At 37.3% G+C, this 23,761-nt stretch overlaps 1 protein-coding gene across 1 annotated transcript in view; it reads right to left on the bottom strand.

The window, feature by feature from the left end:
- Arfgef1 (ARF guanine nucleotide exchange factor 1) overlaps positions 1-23,761 on the bottom strand; it is a 98,381-nt gene that overhangs the window by 40,055 nt on the left and 34,565 nt on the right. The window contains exons 9-19 of the mRNA XM_021167539.3: positions 23,512-23,645; positions 15,602-15,836; positions 11,152-11,251; positions 10,935-11,074; positions 10,724-10,832; positions 10,255-10,456; positions 5,716-5,827; positions 5,306-5,511; positions 4,992-5,076; positions 1,504-1,675; positions 440-591 (exon numbers count right to left, since the gene is read on the bottom strand). Coding sequence (XP_021023198.1) covers positions 440-591; positions 1,504-1,675; positions 4,992-5,076; positions 5,306-5,511; positions 5,716-5,827; positions 10,255-10,456; positions 10,724-10,832; positions 10,935-11,074; positions 11,152-11,251; positions 15,602-15,836; positions 23,512-23,645 — 1,647 coding nt within the window. The remainder of the gene's footprint in view (positions 1-439; positions 592-1,503; positions 1,676-4,991; positions 5,077-5,305; positions 5,512-5,715; positions 5,828-10,254; positions 10,457-10,723; positions 10,833-10,934; positions 11,075-11,151; positions 11,252-15,601; positions 15,837-23,511; positions 23,646-23,761) is intronic.

A 23,761-nucleotide genomic window follows, 5' to 3' on the forward strand; every position in this document is an offset into this window, starting at 1 on the left:
TCTCCAAACCTTCCTATTTTTAATTCTTGAAATTATACTTCCACCAATTACTTAAGCCGCATACTGTTGTCTCTCGCCTCTTTTTTTTTTTTAAAGATTTATTTATTTATTTTATGTATATGAGTACACCATTGCTCTTTTCAGACACACCAGAAGAGGGCATCAGACCCCATTGCAGATGGTTTTGAGCCACCATGTGGTTGCTGGGAATTGAACTCAGGGCCTCTGGAAGAGCAGTCAGTGCTCTTAACGACTGAACCATCTCTCTAGCCCCCTCTCTCACCTCCTTTAACACAGAAATAATTTGTATTGGTTAAACTCTAATAATAACCAGGGAATATCTTGTTCATCAAATAGGCCCTATTATTATACTTAAAAAATATGCTAAGCAAAATTATGTAAAAATATATACTGTAGCGAAGTTACTAGTAATTCTAACCTTAAACATCGGCCTCACGTGCTCCAAGTGTGTTGCACTTGTAAAAGGTGCCTGAACATGGCTCACAGCTTCCATGAGTGCTTTAGCCGTCTTGGCCATCTGTTCCATTTCTAAGTTATACAGAAGTCGTCTTTGCTTTTCACTGGCTACATCTGAAATAACAAATATTACCATTTAAAAACAGGAAGCTTAAGGGCCCTGCTCAAGCTAGTTAAGTGCTACACCACTGAGGTACATCTCCCTTTGAATTTTCACTTTAAAAGGTGAACTGCACCTTGGTGGGGGTGGGGGTGGGGGTGGGGGTGGGGGTGGGGTGGGAAGGTGTGGGAATACAATAGTCTACTAGTCAGGAGTAAGTAAAACCTGTAAAAAAATCGCAGAGAGTACAACACTCAAAATAAAATTGTCAAGGAAGCCAACCAAATGTGGAACAGGAGAAGAGAAGAGAGGTAAAGACTTTATATCAAGTTAGCAGAACAAAAAGCCCTGGCCCTGACACTCCTAGTCATTTGAGCATTTCCAGAAAAGCACCACCTTTCCCATCTCACTTCTCACTGCCTTCAACAGTCACATATCAAGTGAGGACAGAAAAAGTATGATATGGGGATGCTATAATCTAGGCAAAATGAAATCAAATCAGACAACACTTGCTTAAGTGTAAAGCTTTAATTAATGTGTTTAATGCTTTTAACTTCTGAGCCATCTCTTCAGTGCCCTCTGAGAAATTTAATTTCTAAATCCCTGCTGAAATGAACTGCTAAATGAACAATCTCATATTTAAACACTTCTAACACATGTAAATTACTTAGTTTGTAGTCATTCACCATTTTAACAGTTCTATATGGATTATTTTTTATTTTAAATTAAGCAAAAAAGCAAGCAAACAAAATAAAAAGACCCTTAAGCACATGCCTCTGTTTTTAAAATTTGAGACAGAAAGGTTCCAGGTCAGCTTGAGAGGAACAGGGGACCCTGTCGTAAACAGACACCAGCAAACCAGAAGAACCAAGTCACACAGCCATGCCTCCCCTTCAACAGCCAGACTTGATTAACCTGGTACTTACTCTGTTTAGTTGACTTTGTAGGGATTGTTAGTTCTTTTGTTTCTTTCATTGATATTTTTTTCCCAGCTATTTCATTATAAATGGCTGACAGATACTCTTCAGGGAGGTCTTTACTGTCATTGATACCACGATTCATTTTAATGTACTGTTCTTTTGTCATTTTGTTTTTAACCTAGATATGAAAAACCATTATCAGTCTTAAAAATTAACATAAAAATTTCACTCATTTTTTAAGAGTTAGAATATCCTTTTAAGAGACTTTATGTGTATCCTGAAGTCTAAAAATGAAAAATATGAAGTAACTATTAAGTGTCTGCATCTGGGTAAGGGCTTGCTTGGGAATAAACATTGATTTTAGCCACTCAAAACATACTGCATTCTAATACCATGGTAGGATTCTGGAAGCAAAGTAAAATAATTCTACTTTTCTTCTCTTGAAATTTTGTACAGAACACACTACTCTTGAATTTTGTTCCCATATGTTTAAATTAAGCTGTTCATACTCTGGAGTATTAACTATATAAGGGCTGGTTGTGAGTATAAAAACATGTAAATATACTCAGATTTAAATAAAAAAGTCACTCATTTGCTCTAATATGGAAGGGAACTTAACCATAAATATTGTTAAAGGTAAATAAGCACCAAAAAGAATGTGGTAAAGATCATGTATATTTGAACTTTGTAAACCATTAGTAATGAGAAACTGGTTTTTAAGGAGTTCTTTTAAATTTGCCAATAGCCTTCAAAAAGAATGTCATTTGTTTAAAATCTACATGTTTCTTAACTACAAATCCCTTGGGACAAGGACTATAAGTTTAATTTCTAATAGGATACGTGACTTCAGAGAACTCAAAAGCTATTCTACAGATACAGGCTGGGCATCAACATGGTATGTAGTCTGCTGTGAAGCCATCTGTGAGTAAGTTACTGACACCATTAAACCACACCCCCAAATATATTTCATGGACAAGAGCTTTTGTCCTGAAGACAAGACAGTTTTCAAGATGATGTACCTTAAATGCGTATATTCAGGACCTTATAGAAATTGATTTTATTATTTTTTAATTATGTGTGTATGCCTGTGCCCTAAGTGTGGGTATGTGTATGAGTGCAGGTGCCCATGGAGGCCAGAAGAGGGCATTAAATGCCCTGGACCTGGAGTTACAGGCAGTTGTATGCTGCCTGACAGAGAGAGGCTCTTGGAATCAGCTACAAGAGCAGCATGCCCTCTTACCCTCTGAGTCATTATGTCTCCACACACTGTTTAGAAATAAAATTTTAATTTTTGAGGACTAATGAAAAAAATGAGAAAAAATTAAAAATATTTAAAATATACATTTTAATACATTTATAGCTACATACAAAAGGACATGGTTTTATATAACATTGCTTGCTTCTAAAACCAAGTAAGTGAAATTTTTAAAGGAAAAAATCCTGTATAAGAAGTGTTTGTAACTTCAGGGTATTATTATATAGTTCAGACTTAAAAAAAATTAGCTGAGAAACCAAACAAACTCTGAAGGAAAGATAGCTAAATGCATGGGTGTGGGAAGATAGCTAAATGCATGGGTGTGGGAAGATAGCCAAATGCATGGGTGTGGGAAGATAGCTAAATGCATGGGTGTGGGAAGATAGCCAAATGCATGGGTGTGGGAAGATAGCCAAATGCATGGGTGTGGGAAGATAGCTAAATGCATGGGTGTGGGAAGATAGCCAAATGCATGGGTGTGGGAAGATAGCCAAATGCATGGGTGTGGGAAGATAGCCAAATGCATGGGTGTGGGAAGATAGCCAAATGCATGGGTGTGGGAAGATAGCTAAATGCATGGGTGTGGGAAGATAGCCAAATGCATGGGTGTGGGAAGATAGCCAAATGCATGGGTGTGGGAAGATAGCCAAATGCATGGGTGTGGGAAGATAGCCAAATGCATGGGTGTGGGAAGATAGCCAAATGCATGGGTGTGGGAAGATAGCCAAATGCATGGGTGTGGGAAGATAGCTAAATGCATAGGTGTGGGAAGATAGCCAAATGCATGGGTGTGGGAAGATAGCTAAATGCATGGGTGTGGGAAGATAGCTAAATGCATGGGTGTGGGAAGATAGCCAAATGCATGGGTGTGGGAAGATAGCCAAATGCATGGGTGTGGGAAGATAGCCAAATGCATGGGTGTGGGAAGATAGCTAAATGCATGGGTGTGGGAAGCTTTACAAAAACAGGGGGCAGGGGGAGAAATGAAGACAGACAATCAACACCTGAAGGTGAGCTGTTCTGACAATAGTATTATTAATAGTATTTCTTAGTATTAAGAAACTACCAAAAGCAAATATAAATTGTATAAAATTTATATAAATATATAAAATTATATAAAAGCCTTCTTAAAATCCTACACTAAACTAATTAAGTTCATTCAACTATGGAATTTAAGGTAGGTATAACTTCATATATAATGCTTCCACATTATGCTGTATACTTTCCATATCAATCTCACCTTGAATATTTCAAAACACATAAAAAATAATTCTTAGACAGCAAAGTTACATCCACAGCAAACTGCAAATGAATTAACTGTCCCATTAAAATCATTTAGCACATAATTCAACATATATTCAAGACTGATAAATATCAAAAAAATCTTGTTTTTTTCTTCACTAGGTCTCTAGAACAGGCTGGCTTTGAACTTATGAGATTAACCTGCCTCTGCTTCCTGAATGCTGGGATAGAAGATGTGCACCATCACACTCAGTTAATAGTCAGGAATTTCTTATAAATAACATATAGAAACAATTTTACTGAATAATACAAAAATGTATTTTTTAGAAGTCAAGCAAAAAGAACCACAAACTTCAAGTGCAACACTTTAAAGTGGGCATCAGAAATCAGGTGACAGTTCTTTAATAATACTAAGGAGCCATAAGTATTAAGCCTACACTGGTTGGGACTCCCTACACATCTGTGGTTGAAATGCTTGTTCAGGGTTCAGTTGGGAGGTAGTTTATGCTTACAGTGTCTCTTAGAGACACATACTGAGAGACAAAGAAACGGAATATACTGAGATGTGTACCACCTGGGTTGTGCATGAGTCCACACAAAAGGCTGTCCTCAGTAACTGTGAGGAATGGTGCAATTCTAATCTATGCTAACGATACAATCTCTAATACTAATACCACTGCTGTTCAAGCTTTAAATGTCTTTTTAAAAAGACAGATCATATATAATATTTTCCATGTAAAGAATATTCAGAAGACCTAAAACATCTTTTTAGGTTAAAATTTATTTTAAGCTTTGTACAACTGTCAAATCATGAGACTGACAAATTTTTTACAAATACTTTTAAGTCTCACTAGAATTAATACCAAATGGATATAATTTTAATTCTGGCAATTGGTTAAGTCACATAAATTTAAATTTTAGCTAGTACTTTACAGACTCAAAAGACTGTATTTAATTTTCTTTCTTATTGTAAAACTTGATGTAGAAGAAAACATACCTGTGGACTGTGAAGGTCTGTAGTCAACATGATAATTGAGTAGGCCAAAACATAAGCAGTATCTGCACTAGCAAAAAGGGTTTGTCTGAAAAAAAAATAAATGTATGTCATTGTAAGTGTTGTTTCATAAAAATGTCATTTCAAACAATATTTTTAATGTTCTCCCTCAGGATTAACATTCTGTCATGTAGTACAATTATAGGTCAGTGTGTTACCACTTCAAAATAGTAGATAATATAAGCTGTTAAGGAAAGGGGTTAATTCTGACTATCATGGACATAACTGACAGTCAAAAGTACTCAAGTCTTACTAACCCTTGGTTGCACTCTAGGTATCTTGCAGCAAATTTTTCCATTAATCGATCAATTTTCTGAGCTTCTCCTGGAAGCCGGAATCCTTCCAGAAACAGACGAAGAGCTGAAACAAAGTCTTTTCCTGAAAAGTCATGTTGGTCTACATATGCATACATGACTTCTTTATTGAATTTATCATTATCTCCCAGGAACTCACCCACCTGAGTCTAATGTAAAAACAAAGGATAGAAATTAATATTCAATGGCATGTTCCATTTGCTACATAACTATTTACAAATCAGAAAATCCTAAGAACTGTAAGTTTTGACTATATGGTTACACAAATTCCAGTGTGAAGCTACAAGTTAACTGTTTTAAGTATACATATAAACTATATAAAGGGTTAGAATGTAATGAAACGGTATTCTTACAGAGTCTAATCTTTCTTCTTGATGTAAGAACTGAGCTATATCTTCAGGTGTGGTGCCAAGCATCCCTTGTTCTTGGAGGTACTGTATTCCTCTCTTTGGTTTCTTATTAAATCTAGATGAAGTTAATAGAAAGATTAAAAAGAGAAAAATACTCATATTCCCTGGGAAGATTTTGCAGTATAGTAAATTCCTTTCTTAATAGCATATAGAAAACAGGAACCAACATATGCATATACAAAATTATTACAATGCCCAAGGTTTTGTCTTTTTCCTTAGAGAAGAATCTCAAATGGAGTATATCATTTTACAGGCATTTTCTACAGCATGTTGACCTTCCCAGTTCCTGCCCACAGTGGTCAGCTAGAGGATCAGTGACAATGCTGCAAAAGAGATGACGTAAGAAAGGATACGAGTACTATTAGTACTTTGGTACAGTTACCTAAGCAGACCAGACTAGCACACAAAGCTCTCAGTACAGTTCCAATTTACCACTTTCTCTCATCTATTTCTATATATCCTGCTGAGTTCCCTAAAACTAATACATTTGGAGACTATTCTGAATGCCTTTTCAGCATCTTCTCACAGGGGAACTCTCTCCTCATGCTCTAAGAGCCAATTCAAATGTTATTTGTTCACTTAAACATCATCTACTTCCTACTTTTATACTATTTTGGTGTCTCATCACCAGTTTCCTGGACAACTGGGATAGTTCTTAAATGGTCTCCATATCTCATTTTGCCCATATTCTAATCCATCTTTCAGGTTGTTAACAAAGCCATCTTTCCAGAAATGTTACAATTTCTTTCTCTGCTATCAGTTCTAGGGGATCTGCTACCACCTCCTGGCTTCTGTGAGCACCAAGAATGTATGTGGTACATAGGCATACGTGTAGACAAAACACAGTCATATACATCAAATCATTAAAATTTAAGGTGAAGGAAAGGGGGCTCCACCTATGCAGTTGTGGGAAAGCCATCATCAATACTAGGTAGACTTTCCAGGGAGACTGCCCTCAGTCCACCCCTGTCAGTAAATCCTCACCTATGCTCTGTGAGTCATACAAATGTATTGGTCCTCCAGAGTGAGCTTTGGCCAAACCAGGGCTTTGGCTTGCCATTGGACCTTTACAAAGAAGGGATAAACATTGTTTAACCACCACCCTCAAGGCCCAAATTCTCATAAGAGATGGTATGTTTACTTGTGTTGTGTCATATGGCATCAAAAATCAGTAAGATGTTGACTAGTATAAAAGCTTTTACATAAACATTAAAATAGCTAGATTTTTTTTTCCAAAATGGAATAAAAGGCTTGTAAAGGTTATATAAATTGTGAGGGTCTTTTTTTTTTTTTTTTTTTTTTTGGTCTTTTCAAGACAGGGTTTTTCTGTGTAGCCCTGGCTGTCCTGGAACTCACTCTGTAGACCAGGTTGGCCTTGAACTCAGAAGTCCGCCTGCCTCTGCCTGCCAAGTGCTGGGATTAAAGGCGTGCGCCACCACCGCCCAGCTAATTGTGAGGGTCTTAATTGATTATTTAAAGCATGTAAAGAGTCAGATATAGGACAAGATGCTGCCTTATTTCGGCACAGCAGTGTCTATCCACAGCTGAGAAAAATGAGCCATCTACTCAGACCAAACTTGGGGTGGGGTGGGGTGTGGTGGCACTGTATTTACAAACTATAGACTACTAACTTTCTAGAAGAGTACTTCTCATAGCAGTAATATGTCCTTTTGTACTTTCACAAGCCATGTTCCATAGTTAAAGGGACTTCCAAAAAGCCTGCTGTCAAACTCACAGGTTTTGGAAATTATTCAAGATATCCAAGTAGTATCCCTGGGACATTGCTGGACAAGAATATTAAAAAAAAAAAAATCCAATGGTATTATACATCTCTTTTAGATGTCAATTAGATGCTGATGTCTGGTTGTGACTTTAACAAAGAGAACCTGGACTTCACTCAGGTTTCACCCATACTGTTCACCTCCACAGGACATTACAGCTGGTACATAGGCAGAGGCATCTGCTGCTACTAAGACACTGCTAGTAAGACAGTTACCTTAACAATTTACTTCTCATCTAAACCTTCTACCTGTTTAGTTGTTTTGCAGGAGTCTGATAACAAACATCTGACTACACAATTACACTAAATATAGAGAAGACCATTTCTCTGACTTTATCATTAATTCTACAGGGTTCTTTGGGGCAAAAGTTCTGATATGGTCCAGCCAACTGAACAATCATGTTTCACCTTACAAAATAGGTTAATTAATCATGATATTAAAGAATTTTCCTCACATACTTTGTTCATGTTCCCCATGAGGCTGTGATAGAAAGAGACCTAATGGCCAACTTCTGTTTCAGCCCTTCAAGTGCTGGGTTTACCCACCAGACCTAGCTTTATAAAAATAAATCTTTTTCCTTTCCTCTTTCCTTTCCTTTCCTTTCCTTTCCTTTCCTTTCCTTTCCTTTCCTTTCCTTTCCTTTCCTTTCCTTCCTCCCCTTTCTTTCTTTTCTTTTCTTTTCATTCATTCATTCATTCATTAGATACATCATCATTCATTCATTCATTCATTAGATACATCATCATTCATTCATTCATTCATTCATTCGATACATCATCTATCTAATCTATCTTCTAGTGGGTTCTGGTGAATTGAGCTCAAGTCTTCATGCATGCAAAGCAAGCACTTTACTGACTTAACACTAAACCAAAGAAGTACCTGTAGGGCTGCAAACTCTGAAACTCCACAGAATCCATCTAGGAAAGGCTATGACAAGCGATTGAGTTTCCTGGAGAAGGCCCACTGTTTTGCATGCCTGAGATAGGTGCACTCTGGAGAGAGACAGCCCCAGAGAGTTTGTCCCAGGATTGCTTCTCACAGCTGATAGCCTGTCCTGCCACGATTATATAGCCTAACGATTCTTGGGCATCAGCTCACCCTATTGTGCAAATTTCCTGCAGATTAACATGAAGATGGACTTCCATGAATTGTTGCTATTTAGATGAATTACTTTATAGGATTCCTGATTTGAGTCAAATAATTTTAAGAACAAAGTTTAAGGAGATAGTTTTAGTTGTTTTGCTGAAAAGATGTAATAAAGTTAGAGTCAAGAATAGAATGTGCCCCCTCCTCACAGGACAATAAGTAAAGGCCACATAATAAGAAATACAACTGGGTACATTTGTGACCAAGAAAAAAAAAAAGATTCATCTAGGTCACGTCCAAGGATGAAGCCACAGGTATGCATCATGATAAATAAAGCAAGGACCTGTGAAACTATTGCTTTGAACTTATAAAAACTTTACAGAATGAAATTGTTATCAAATCTTCCTGTTACTCCCCTTTTGTGTAACATTTATCTGTGAGGTAATTTTATAAAGAGCTTTTGACTAAGAAGGTATAAAAAAGTTAAAAGAGTAAGTGTGGCTTTTGGGGCTCTGCTCCATCCACTATGTATGTGTCATGAATGTGCTGTTAATAGAAGATGTCCAGTTTTGGACTGTTTTATTTGCATCTGATTTCATAAATCATGTGACAAAAATGTGAAATTCAAAAATTCCAGTTTTTAGTATTACTCCTTTTAGGTTTCTGTTTCCTCAAGCTTAGTTACACGTTTCATTCTTACTAGGAATTTTATTTTTGTTAATGCATTTCCTATCCCAACCTGACTCCTCTCCCAGACTCTGATCTTGTGAAATCAATTTTCCTGCTAAATTTTATAAAAAGCTTACAAAAGATCTGATACATGCATACATATGTATATACACCATACATACGTATGTATGTACTTACATATGTACAAGCTCTTCAGTCCATTTAGAGTTAGTTGTATGTATGATTCCAGGGCTGACCACTTGGTGGCATTAGATGACCATTTAGGGGACTCATCCCTAGGGAGAATTATTTCTCTCACTTGCAGCATTCTTTGTTGCCTGTAGTTCTTTATCTACAGGTAAGGCCCCATGATATTTCCCCCTTCTATGTTGGTATGTCTGTTGCTATTCAGAGGTTCGTTAAATCATTTCACACACATATGCACATGTGCACACACTCATACACAACAGAATTTGTATTTGGCTCATATTCATGGCCTTACTTTCTGCCTTGTTCCCCTTTCATTGGTCTCTTTTCTTCCTGCAAACAAGTCTTCTGTTCCTTACACACACACACACACACACACACACACACACACACACATCATTGTGGATGGAGCAGAGTCCCAAAAGCCACACTTTATTTCTTCTCTCAGCCTTTTTATACCTTCTTAGACAAAAATTCTTTATAAAATCACCTCATAGATACATGTTACACAAAAGGGGAGTAACAGAAGGATTTGAGAAAAACATAGGCTGAACATCTTATGGATCTGATTAAGACTCTTTCAATAATGGGGGAGAACTAAATATGGAGCCATTCAATTTTTAGATCCAAGAGAATCAGGAATGAGAAACAATGAGAAATGTAGGGAGACCAGGACAGAGTGAGGATGCTGTGGCTGAGCCATATTCTGGAACAGTTCTTTTACAAATCCAATACTTACAAATCAATCCCTTGTTCTATTATTTCTTTTTGCTGCTTTAGGACCTCAAATTGTTCTGGATTATCAGTGCCAGACATCTGTGTACTGTAGCTGCCAATTCCTGATGATGATGTGGATTCTAAGGAGTTTAGACTTCCATATCTGTTTATAGTCTCTGGGTGTTTAATTTCACTTATCTCTTGCTCTGAGGGTTTTTCCTGACCTATAAGAAAAAGTGTCAATATGGAAGAGATGATATATTATATTATACATATTTTTATATTGTTGCTATATATTATTATTATATTGCTAGGATAACTAAACTAGAAATTTTAAGTGTAAGTTGAAATAATTTTAATGCTTACAAAGACATTTTATTATGTTACATAAATAAATACATCACAAGACTACTTTAATGGCATCTTTAAATATCTTCTAACATATCACTGACTTAAAATAATGTAGAATTCAACTCAAAATATTATCTTACCAAGGGTAGTTTGAGAGTTGGGATTCACATACTGATCCTTACTCCATTCAACCATACATTTCAAAATTGAAACTAAACATTCTAACCCCTTTTTTCGCAGGCTCAATTCCTACAATAATTCAGAAATAGAATAAAGATCATTTAAGAAAATGCAGGTCTCATTCTTGGAAAAATTTGAAAAACAAAACAAACAAACAAAAAACCCTCTTACCTGAACATTACTCATACCAAGTTCTTGACTGCCCCTTCCTTGGGCAATTTTCGACAGGTCATTTACTAGTCTTTCAAATATATTTGCTGCATTTAGGTCACAGTCATAATTTACATAAATATCCACCACACTCTGAGCATCTGTGATAAGAGAATAATCTTAGACAATGAGCACATTTCACTATGAGCACGAAATAATAAAGATTAATTCAAAATACCTGCACAGATCCTTGTCAGTGTCTGAATAACCATCCACTTATGGTCAAATGAGCTTGTAGAAGTTTCCAAAATGTACAGGAAGATTTCTTTAAAGAATACCTGTGACAGAGGAAGCATCTCTTTAAAGTACTATTTAACACAGAACGGATCCAAAGATCTAGAGGAGAGAGGACCTAGGTTCCTTTGGCATTGGACTTTTAGTTCTGTCTCTAACACCAGCTTTCTTGGCCATCTCAGTCTTGACAAATTAAATGTACAAAGATAAGGAGTTGTTCTGGGTGATCATTTCTTACACATAACTGTTTCTTATTCATCAGTTGTCATTTTGGACACTCTAGTACAGAGCAGTTCTAAATACTCCTAGATTTCAACTCTACTCTAAACTTTTATATATGCTTTTATATTTTTCTAATTACTCATAAAAGTAAAAAAATCCTTATTCAAGACATTATCTCTCACTATTCTTTATGCTGAATATTATCAAGCACAATTTATCTAATGAAGAAAATTTCCATCTGAAAACTAATACTAAAATTTCAATCATTTTGGGAAAGTGACTATGACCTAAAGCCAGCTAAAATGAAAACACATGTGTACTATGTTCTATGAATCCAGAAACAATAACATTTATAATAAAAGTGATATCTTACAAGAGTTAGCCAGCCCCATAATGTATTCTTCTTTCAAAGAACTCAAAACAATTATTGCTATTTTCTGTGGACATTACAAAGATATGAACCAGAGTGCTCTCAATAAGCACTGTCTACACAACACATGTCTTATATGTAAGCATTCAATAAGTATCTATGGCCATGATCACAGTTCCCAAACACTGTTATCAGATCTTCCCAGAATGCACAGGGATACAAATGTGGCAAAGACAACTGCTGTTTAATCTAAGAAAATTGTTCAGTTTCAATTATACTATATATGATATATTTCTTCCAATGACATCGTAGCCTTTGCAAACTTGAATTTTGATAAGTTAGCATACAAAAGCAAGTGCTACAAGAAAATTAGTGACACATAGGGATATAGGTGTATTTCCCAATATTTAAAGGTCTAAGAAGTTGTATAGGATCCAGGAGACATAAGCACTTCAGTAGGGTTATAGTAAGAAATGAATGAAAAGCAAACATCTTTCCTTCGGTTTCTAAGTATTATTTCTTAAACGTACAAAAGATTTAGCTAAACATTTATATATAAATTGTCTGCTTACAACTGCGTAATGGACAAAATTCTCTTTTCTAGGTGTGCCTAGAAAGATGTTGATGGTGTTACGAAAATACTGATTTATAAAATAATCCAGACTTGTAGAGGTGTGGAAAAACTATATCACTATCTATGGTTTACAAAATTCAACTAATAAGCAATTCTATTACTGTAATATCCTATGCCTAAAAGGGGGCTTTTTAGAAAATCAGAACTTTAAATTTCTTAAGCAATTACAGCACAAAATGTATAGTAATAGCTGTGATATAAGCATATTAACCTTCATATAGGAGATGTTCTCTGAAAGTTACATATTAATCTTTTAAAACTACATAATGCTGCATTGGACCAGGGGGTCACATTACACAAACTTTGCACGGTCTGATAAATTGAATCTTCATATAACAATGATTCTAATTTTATTTTGCAAATTTGAGTTTTCATATACTTGGTATTTTCCAAGTAGAACACAACTTATCTTAAATTAAGTATTTTCAAAAAAATATATATTCTTACATCAATAACTTTCATTATCTCCTTTTAACAGATAATGGAATATTTTTTTAAAAAGATTTAAAAAATATTTTAAACAAGCTGGGCATAATGGCACATGCCTTTAATCTCAGCACTCAAGTGGTGAAACAGGCAGATTGCTGAGTTTGAACCTGGCCTGATCTGCTTAGAGATTTCCAGGCTGGCCAAAGCTAAGTAGTGAGACCATAGTGAGACCGTGGCTCAAAACAAAACAAAAATAAAAACAAAGATATAAATAAATTAGTGTTGAGGTTTTGTCTTTTACTATCTATTCTAATGCTAAGTGCACCCCCAAGACCTGGAGTCCACATGTAGCCTTTGTGACCCTCCCTGCAAGTTTATTTTGATTGGTAAACAAAGATGCCAACAGTCAATAGCTGGGTAGAAGAGACACAGGCGGGGTTTAGGTTTTTGTGGGCTCAGGGAAAGAAGAGGAAAGTGTAGGAGAGGGAAAGGAGAAGCCTCCATGGGTTAGCTGAACCATAAAAACGTGGCCCTGAGGGCTGCCCAACTGGAGCTAAGACCAGCCCAGAGGAAACATAGTAAGTTTCCTATTGAGCTATCAATAGAAAAGAAGGTTGTAATAGCATGGAGGGTAGGCAGCTGCATAGCTACTGTGTTGCTTAAGGCATATTATAAATATAAAGGCTATATGTGTGTGTTTCATCCCGGAACTTAATGACCAAAGGCTGGGTAGAAGCCCCAGGCCGGGATTTTAATAATTTCTACTACGAACTAGAATACAGTAAAAATTTTATAACTATAACCTACTCTTTATGAGGCAATAGGAAATTTCTAGAGTATTTCCTTTTAAATTCATTTTTGTAAAAAAATTGCAACTGAAACTTAATTTTATAATCTTAGATATGTAAGGATGTATATATCCCATGGCTCAAGCAAAGAGTTCCTATGAGCTCTCAGTATTCAAAATTTGCCCACATTATCTAATCTTAAGAGAAGTATCTCATCGTCAAGTAGAAGGTTTCTGGTTATTACAGGAGTAAAAATCCCAAATTTTGATTGAAACTATTTTATTTGTAGTTTCTGAAGACAATAGGGGAAAACTATAAAAAATTTAAAACTAACTAAATACCTGGATTTATTTCACAGATATATGACAAACACGGACAATTTGTGCCAATTTTTAAATGTATAACTTAAAATTTAAAGTCCTTACTATTTCATTCCTATAATAATATTGAAATAAAATATGGTAGAAAATATAGAAGAATAATTTATAAAGATAATGCAATTATTTTAACCATGTCAAAGGTAGGGAAAAGGAATGTCTACTAATTATTCATCTTCTGGTAGTATGAAATTAGCAGAAAATAAAATATGCAGAAGCTGGGAAGATGGTCTACTGGGTAAAACCCACACTCAGGTCTCTCGCACCAGGTAAAAAGTCAGACTTGGTGACTTCAGTCCTGGGGCTTACTGGCCAGCTCATCTAGGTGAACAAGTAAGTTCCAGGTTCAGTGAGAGACCTTGTCTCAAGAATGTAAGATAGAGAGCAGTTGAGGAAGACAACCTCTGGCTTCCACATGAACACATACTCAAAATTTTAAAAAACTCTATATTATATCAAACATAATATGAAGGTGAATACTGACCAACACACAAATAGAAATTTCTAAACTTTACGTTGCAATTACAGCACTATTTTAAGGAGTTGGGAAAAGGATCCACCAAATCATAAAAACATAAAATGTTCCTTTACAACACTGAAACTTCCCAAGAGGAAACAAAGATCTAACTAAGGAACTGATACGACAGTTCCTTATGCATGCAGACGTAGTCAGAAGAGAGACTAATTTAGCTTTAAGTCTCTAAAAATATTTGAGAACCAAGACTGTTGTTCTACTTTCAACATCTTGGGAATAAGACACATACAAATATATGTTTTGGGGGAAAAATGTGCAAAGCGAAAATTAACTTTTTTACATGTTACCAAATAACTTAAAAATAAATCTTTCAACCACCTCTACAAAGTCCTTTAAAGCTCTGAAGGCTTAGTATGTATGGCACTGCACAGCTCTTTTAAGATAGCTAAATTTAGGCCAGGAAGATGGCTCAGTGGGTAAAAGGTCCAGCATGTGAAAAGTGTGAGGATGTAAGGTCAAATCCTAATAGCACATACAAAGCTGGACTTGGCTGTACATGTGTACACCCAGCATTTTGGGGTGGAGACACATGGATCCTAGAAGCAGGCTGACCAGCCAGCTTAGCTGAAAACAAAAGGTTTCTGGTCCAGTAAGGCAGCCTGTCTGAAAGAACTATGCTGAATGTGGCAGATGAAAACACCTCATGTTCTGCGATAGCCTCCACGTGGGTATGAGCACCCAACAGTTGTGTACATGCAAAACACACACACACACACACACACACACAGATGCACACACACATATCGCATGCAGAGACAGAGTGCATGCCAAATTGTTAATATATAGCATATATAAAGTGGTAAAGTTATTGTGAAAATCAGATTGTATTTTCAGCTAGTACAAATCTGCTGAATGCAAAGGCTATCCATTCATTTTGCAATCTATTGCTTAACCAACACCTACTAGCTAAAAGAATGATCAAAATGAAGCATGTGAAAACACATTCCTATTATGGGAAGCTTTCATGTGCTGCTAATGTAACATGAAACAAAGGAAATAGGAGTAACCTTCAAATTTTATGTCTAAATGTAGAACATACCTCAATTTGCATCTTCAGATGTGTCTTGAAGTTTGACAACAAAGTAAGAAATATGGAAAGAGAAAGCTCAAAAACCTCTGGAACAGATGAGACTCCGTTTTTTGAGAGTGCAACACACAGATACTGCTTGATAGCATTAATAAACATCTCATTTGTCCTGAAAACAGGTCCTGCATTCTGCAGAATGGACAGAAGCAACTGCAATGAAAGAATCTTGGACCGTAACTCATGAGACCTGAGAGGTGAAACACAAAGCACAGTATGTAGACAAAGTCATGATTGTGGTAATAACGGACTGACCCACAGCCACTTCTGTACACACATCTGTACAAATTCAGAAACTTAGCCAAGACTACCAAGTGCTTCTTTGCAGCCACATCATTTCAGGATTTCTTTTAAATTTTCTCTTTCTCTTTCTTTTTTTGAGATTATAATTACCTAATTTCTCACTCCAAACCTTTCCATATGCTCCTCCTTGCCCTCTTTAAGATTCACGGCCTCAAGCACCAATCTCTGACACTATTAATGATACCTGTTATGCTTGTACATAGGCGCCTAGCATGGCTGTTCTCTGAGAGACTACACTTAGAAGCTAACTCAAATGGATGCAGAGACCCATAGCCAAACATTGGATGGAGCTTGGGAACTCCTTTGGAAGAGTTTGGGAAGGACTGAGGACACTGAAGGAGATAGAACTCACAGGAAGACTAATGAAGTCAATAACCTGAATCCTTCAGACTCTGAGAGACTGACCAATCAACCAAAGAGCATATATAGGCTGGACTAAGCCCCCTCCTGCACATATGTACCGGATGTGCAGCGGACGCTGTCTCTAAAGCGGTTGCCTGTCTGTAGAAAATGTTCCCCTATAGCCAGGCTGCTTTGTTTGGCTTCAGTGTGAAAGGATGTACCTAGCTCTGTAGAGACTTCATGTGCCAGGGTAGAAAAATTATCAGGGTGGGAGGGTGTGGAGGGGGGGTGTGGGTGTCTCCACCTTCTCAGAGGGAAGGATTGTGGAAAGGGGGACAGTATGAGGAAGAAAAGAAGTGATCAGGATATAAAGTGAATAAAAAAAAATTCATTGCCTCTAATTTTTATGTTGCTATATACATATATGCATATCCATGTGCTTCTTACAAGGGTAAAAATTACAAGTATTTTAAACACTTCCCCCTAGAAAAGATAACAATAATTTGCAGATATATGCAGATATATGTTCCTTTCTTTCAAAACTATACTTATTACAGATCACATGACGTGAGTGAAGATATCTGCTTGCTTAGTATGTAATGCTTCTAATATAATGTTTCCTAGTTATATTAGTCATATTCAGAATTCCTAAACACCAATAAAAATGTGTACATTCCACTAGATTATAAAATTATTTTAAGCATACTATCCCAATAGGTATTTGAAATTCTTGTTACTTTTCTGAAATCAACAGAGACCTTTAGAACCAATGTTATTCTCTGGAAGCATTATTATTTAAAAGGCAGAGCACAAACTGCTGCAGGAATTACTTTTTAAAAACTTATTCTAAATACCGTATTCAGCCACATTTGCATAGGATATCACACTTTATTACTCTTGATTTCCACCTTGAAATCTTTACAGTTGTGTCAAGTAATTCACAGATCTCAGCCAATCTCACAAGAACACTGTTACATCAACAGTATCACAAAAATTACTACCTTCTTTGAAATAAAGCTGGAGAAACAGTATCAGAATCTCTTATTAAAGTGTTGTTTGTAAAATAGCTATTACTCTGAATGTGCTACAAAAGTATTAGTACTCAAAAATGCTGTTTTAAATTACAGTGAGAGGTAAGACTGGTAGTAACCACTAGAAGTCCTCATGTTGGGTGTTCTGAGGCCTACATACAACTACTGCTTCCAAGTTACCTCACATTGTTCTTTTCTGCTCAATTCCTACAGTAATTAGATCCCGCAGAGTGCCACTTGCTAATATATGAATCTTGTTATAAATATACTTTAACTTTCTGTTCTTAGCATTGAATAAAATGCCTTTTAGACAGTATTTGCTCAAAAGATCCACTTGTTCTTGTTTTCAAGTATTTATTAAGTACCTGTTATGTAAAAACATTAAAAAAAAGAAGTAAGGATCAAATGTCCTATTTGATAATTAAACATTTTCTAAAACATGTTTCTCACTATACAGTCTAGGGTGTCTTTGAACATATAGCAATCCTCCTGCCTCAGCCTCCAAGAGATGGGATGGCAAGAGTATACCACCATTCTTAGCTAAATTATACTTCTAGTAAGCAACCAAGATGGAAACTTCATGTCTGCAATTTTTTATGAGGTAGTTTCAAATTACAGTAGAGGCTGGAAACTCTCCATAGGTCATTGCTTAGCACAGCAGGAAAATAAATAGAAGTAAAGACAAAACTGGGTAACTATAAATATTCCAGATTTTATCAAAGTCCTGTTTTGACTTGTGAAAACTAAACATTTAGGAATAAATCACAGCACAAATGACCGTCAGCAATAACCCAATTCCTTTCTGTAAGTATGTGTACATGTGAAGACCAAAGGACTGCTTGGATACCATTTCTCTGGCACCATCCATATAATTTTTAGGTACTGTCTTTAACTGGACTGGAACTTCCCAAGTAGACTAGGTTGGTTGGCCAGTGAGCCCTAGGGATGTGTCTGGTCCTGTAATCCCCAAACTTGGCTGATAAGTGCATGCCACCATGTCTGGCTTAAAAAAAAAAAAAAAATACTATGTCTAATTTTCTGAGGAACCGCCAGACTGATTTCCAGAGTGGTTGTACAAGCTTGCAATCCCGGGGCCTAGCAAACACAGAAGTGGATGCTCACAGTCAGCTATTGGATGGATCACAGGGCCCCCAATGGAGGAGCTAGAGAAAGTATCCAAGGAGCTAAAGAGATCTGCAACCCTGTAGGTGCAACAACATTATGAACTAACCAGTACCCCGGAGCTCTTGACTCTAGCTGTATATGTATCAAAAGATGGCCTAGTCGGCCATCACTGTAAAGAGAGTCTCATTGGACTTGCAAACTTTATATGCCCCAGTACAGGGGAATGCCAGGGCCAAAAAATGGGAATGGGTGGGTAGGGAAGTAGGGGGGAGGGTATGGGGGACTTTTGGGATAGCATTGGAAATGTAATTGAGGAAAATAGGTAATAAAAAAAATATTAAAAAACAAAAACAAAAACAAAACAGGATCAAACCTCTCCTCATGCTGGCAAGGTAAGGCCAGCTTTGTACCCACTCAGACTTCTCCCCAGATCTATTACTTCAGGGTTTTTTTTTTTTTTAAAGATGTATTTATTTTTATTTGTATGTGTATGTCTGTATAGTTTGTGTATCACATGCATGCAGATACCCTCAGAAGCCAGAAGAGGGCACTAGAGCTCCTAAACCTAGAGTTACATTAGGCTGTGAGCTGCCTGATGTGCGTCCTGGGGACCTAACCTGGATCTTCTGTAACCCACTAACTCCAAATTGTTAAAGTTGTTTCTTCTTATAGTAATCTTCATCAATTCAGAATGAAATGCCAAAATTATCAAATTTTTAATGAGAAAGTTTTTTTTTTCATATCAAGGAACTATATTAAAATACATTCTTCTTCAGTATATAATTAATAACCTTAATTTTACTTCCATCAAGTTCCTATTTTCAAAATACTGAAGAAGCAATAATTTATTTTTCTGGCTCTTGAGATTTGGGTCTAAAAACATTTTAAAATTTTAATTTAAAACTGAAACATGCTTCTCCCTAAAGTAGAACAATGTGACAAAATAAAATTATAGAAAATATGTGTTTTGCAGAAGCTTACACAATTTTTAAAGTCTTTTTTTCCATATGTGTGTGTGATGTTTGTATATGCACACATTCCTGTATGAGTGTGGTCAAGCTACATTTGTGTAGCCATGCCTGGATGCATGAGGTCAGAGGCCTTGGGTGCTGGTTTTCACCTCCCACCTTATTTGTAACAGGGTCTCGCTCTACCATTTGCTGCTGTGTGCATGCATACTAGGCAAATTTCTGAGGATTTACAAGGGTTCTAGGATCTCCAGTTGTGATGGTTTGTATATCCTTGGAGCAGGGAGTGGCACCATCTGAAGGTGTGGCCTTGTTGGAATAGGTGTGACCTGGTTGGAATGGGTGTGTCACTGTGGGTGTGGGTATAAGATCCTCACCCTAGTTGCCTGGAAGTCAGTCTTCCACTAGCAGCCTTTGGATGAAGACATAGAACTCTCAGCTCCTCCTGTGCCATGCCTGCCTGGATACTGCCATGCTCCCACCTTGATGATAATGGACTGAACCTCTGAACCTGTAAGCCAGCCCCAATTAAATGTTGTTTTTTATAAGACTTGCCTTGGTCATGGTGTCTGTTCACAGCAGTAAAACCCTAACTAAGACAGAAGTTGGTACCAGGAGTGGGGTATTGCTGTGATAGGCCTGACCATGCTTTTATTTGAAAGAATGTGGATTTTGGGACTTTGGATTTGGAAAGCAGTGGAATGCTTTAAATGGGGCTTAATGGGTCATCCTAGTAGGAATATGGAAGACTTTGTTGCTGGGAGTAATTTGAACTGTGTTGACCTGGCCCAAGAGATTTCAAAGGAGAAGAATTTCAGAATGGCATAAAGACTGGTTTTGTGGTATTTTGGTGAAGAATGTGGCTACTTTTTGCCCCTGTCTGAAAAGTTTGCCTGAGGCTAAGGTGAAGAGACTTGGATTAATTGCATTGACAAAAGAAGTTTCAAAAAAGCCCAGCAGAGACTTTGTTCTCTGGTTAAGTCTTATGAAGAGAAGTTTGAACAAGCATAGCAAGCTTAGAAAGGAAAAATATAAAATATATGGTTTGAGTATTAAAGGAGTACCAGGAAGTGAAATGGAGCAAATTCTTGTGTTCTAGGAGATAACAGATTAAGGGAGTGGGACCTTGGGGCAAGATCCTACCCAGCTAAATTAGATCCAGGCATGGTGGTACACACCTTTAATCCCATGAGACAAGCATGCTGATCTCTACATTCAAGGTCAATCTACAGAGCAAGAACCAGGATAGCCAAGCTTAGGCAGTGAAGGATTTAGAAAACATAAAGCTAGTGATAATGTAATAATACAAGGGGGGTAATGTTCTAGTTCCTGTAAGCAGCAGAACTCAGCAGCTTCAGCCATGTGGCTCTGGCTCTAGAGTTAAGAATGGAAGGAACTACTAGGAAAATTGATGCTGGTTAGCTGGAGGTAAGGAATTAGCGGTGATTAAGAAGAGACCAGCATCGTTGAGGTGAAATCTTCTGGAAATTGTTTTCTGGGAGCACAAAGAAGCTGTGTTCCAGAGATACCCAAGGTTGTACCTCATGCTGCGGCTGGACTTGGTAATGTGTAAGAGTCACTCAGGTGGTACTGCTTGTGAAGGAATGAAGGGATCATGGAGAGAAGCTGAGGCTTAGCACTGTGAGAGGCCAGGGAAGGCCATTGGAGAAGGTGAAGCCTCAGCTGTAGTTGATGGCCCAGGACTGAAGGGGTCATGCAAAGGATTTGAGGCTTGGCACCCTGAAGAGAGCCTATGAGAGGCTATTGGTGAAGCCTAGTTGGAGTGGAATACCCCAGTGTATTAGAGATGTCAGTGCCATGGAGTGATCACCAAGAACTGCAGCCATAGTGGAGTGGATCAACCTGAGCTTAGAGTGCTACAGAGGGCAGAGCTGGAAAAGTGATGCCAGCCCTTAGGAAGAGTCCAAAAGATCAAGTGGAATCCCAGACACTGAAACAAGAAGCTGTAACATTGAAATTGCCTTGGAGACTCAAAGATGTTAAAGATGCCAGAGCCATGGGACACATGCTGAGGAAAGCTGCTAACAGGGAGTGGAACCAGCCCAGGAGAAAGCAGTTTGTTGCAGTCAACAAAGATGAAAAAGGAGTGGAGATCTGAAGACCGCTTTGACATCAGCCATGGAGATGCAGAGTTTGGAGTTTGCCCAGCTGGTTTCCTGCCTTGCTTTGGAGATTACAGTTAATTAAGTTGGATGAATCTCAGAAGAGACCTTGAACTTTGGACTTCTAACATTGTTGTGACTGCTATAGACTATGAGGACTTTGAAAGTTGGACTAAATGCATTTTGCATTATGCTATGTTTAAGTGTGGCCCCCATAGACTCATGTTTTTGAACAAGTCTATGGGGACCAGGGAGTGGAATGTGATGGTTTGTATATCCTTGGAGCAGGGAGTGGCACCATCTGAAGGTGTGGCCTTGTTGGAATAGGTGTGACCTGGTTGGAATGGGTGTGTCACTGTGGGTGTGGGTATAAGATCCTCACCCTAGTTGCCTGGAAGTCAGTCTTCCACTAGCAGCCTTTGGATGAAGACATAGAACTCTCAGCTCCTCCTGTGCCATGCCTGCCTGGATACTGCCATGCTCCCACCTTGATGATAATGGACTGAACCTCTGAACCTGTAAGCCAGCCCCAATTAAATGTTGTTTTTTATAAGACTTGCCTTGGTCATGGTGTCTGTTCACAGCAGTAAAACCCTAACTAAGACACCAGTTTTTGTAGTAATCACCTCTAGACTTTAGTAGCATTTAAACACTCCAAAGAACTTTTTAAAATTATTTAAGTAGTGTGATAGTTTGTATATCCTTGGACCAGGGAGTGGCACCATCTGGAGGCGTGGCCTTGTTGGAATAGGTGTGACCTGGTTGGAATGGGTGTGTCACTGTGGGTGTGGGTATAAGATCCTCACCCTAGTTGCCTGAAAGTCAGTCTTCCACTAGCAGCCTTTAGATGAAGACATAGAGCTCTCAGTTCCTCCTGCGCCATGCCTGCCTGGATACTGCCATGCTCCCACCTTGATGATAATGGACTGAACCTCTGAACCTGTAAGCCAGCCCCAATTAAATGTTGTTTTTTATAAGACTTGCCTTGGTCATGGTATCTGTTCATAGCAGTAAAACCCTAACTAGTAGGAATGTTTAAATTTTCCTCTATTTTGATCTCATTTTCATTCCTTCTCTAAACACCCTTTTGCTAGAAATTCTCCTAAAACTGTCAATGTAATATATCCTACTACAACAATAAAGAACAGGTCATTCTTTTAACTCAAAGCCTTAAATGCAAGCAGAAATAAACTGCACTGGAATTATATTATCATCCACAAAATATGCACTTTCCTAATGTTGAACTTTGCTTTCAATTGCTGTGATAAAACAACTTGGAGAGTCAAAGGGTTTATTTCACTTACATTTCCATGCCAAAGTCCATCATAAAGGAAATCCAGAGCAGTTATTGAAGCAGAGGCCATGGAGGAGTGCTATTTACTGGCTTTTTCCTTATGGCTTGCTCAGCCTGCTTTCTTATAGAACCCAGGACCAAGAGTTTGCCCTACTCACAGGAGCCTGACCTTTCTCACACTTATCATCAAGAAAATGTGCCAGAGTCCTGTCCATAGCCAATTAAATAGAGACAATTCAACCAAGACCCCTTCTTCTAAGACAGTTCCAGCTTGTGACAAATTGAAAAAAAACAAACAAACCTATATTTGATGAGAATTAGATAACTTATATCAACGTTCTTTATATAAGTAGAGACAGAAACCATCTTAAGGCAATTCATCTGATTGTATAGTTCCAAAGTTACTCAGAATGTGGAAATATATTGAGTGACTTATTCACTCAATAACATATATTGATATCTACTGTGTACTCACTATTCTGTACTGCTGCGATCCTTTCTCAAATAGTGTAAAGTATATATTCTAAAAGTTTGGGAACCTATTATTTTTGGTATGTATCTTTTAAAACAAAAATTTTAAGATTTCACAGGACAAAAAGAACAAATGAAAATGCAAACACTATATTTACAGTACATTTTAAGCTAAAATATCTCTTAAACAAAATGGCTAATGACTTACTTTGGATCTGGTGGTCCATCTGACAGTGGTTTCATTGACAGCTTACACAATGACCTGAACACTAGAAAGGCATCCTTTTGTAAAATGTGGGAAAACTTAGCACCAGGTGAAGGTCCTGAAGAATTTCCAGATTCCTAAAGAAGTTAATATACCATGGAAAATAAAGACATATCCTATCATAAATCATTCAGCCTTCTGGCATAGTTTTCAGAGAACTCTGATATGGGATTCTCCCACCTGGTACAAGAAG

This window comes from Mus caroli, unplaced genomic scaffold (assembly GCF_978045245.1).
Source record: "Mus caroli unplaced genomic scaffold, Mus_caroli_1 scaffold_1, whole genome shotgun sequence".
Lineage (NCBI taxonomy): Eukaryota > Metazoa > Chordata > Mammalia > Rodentia > Muridae > Mus > Mus caroli.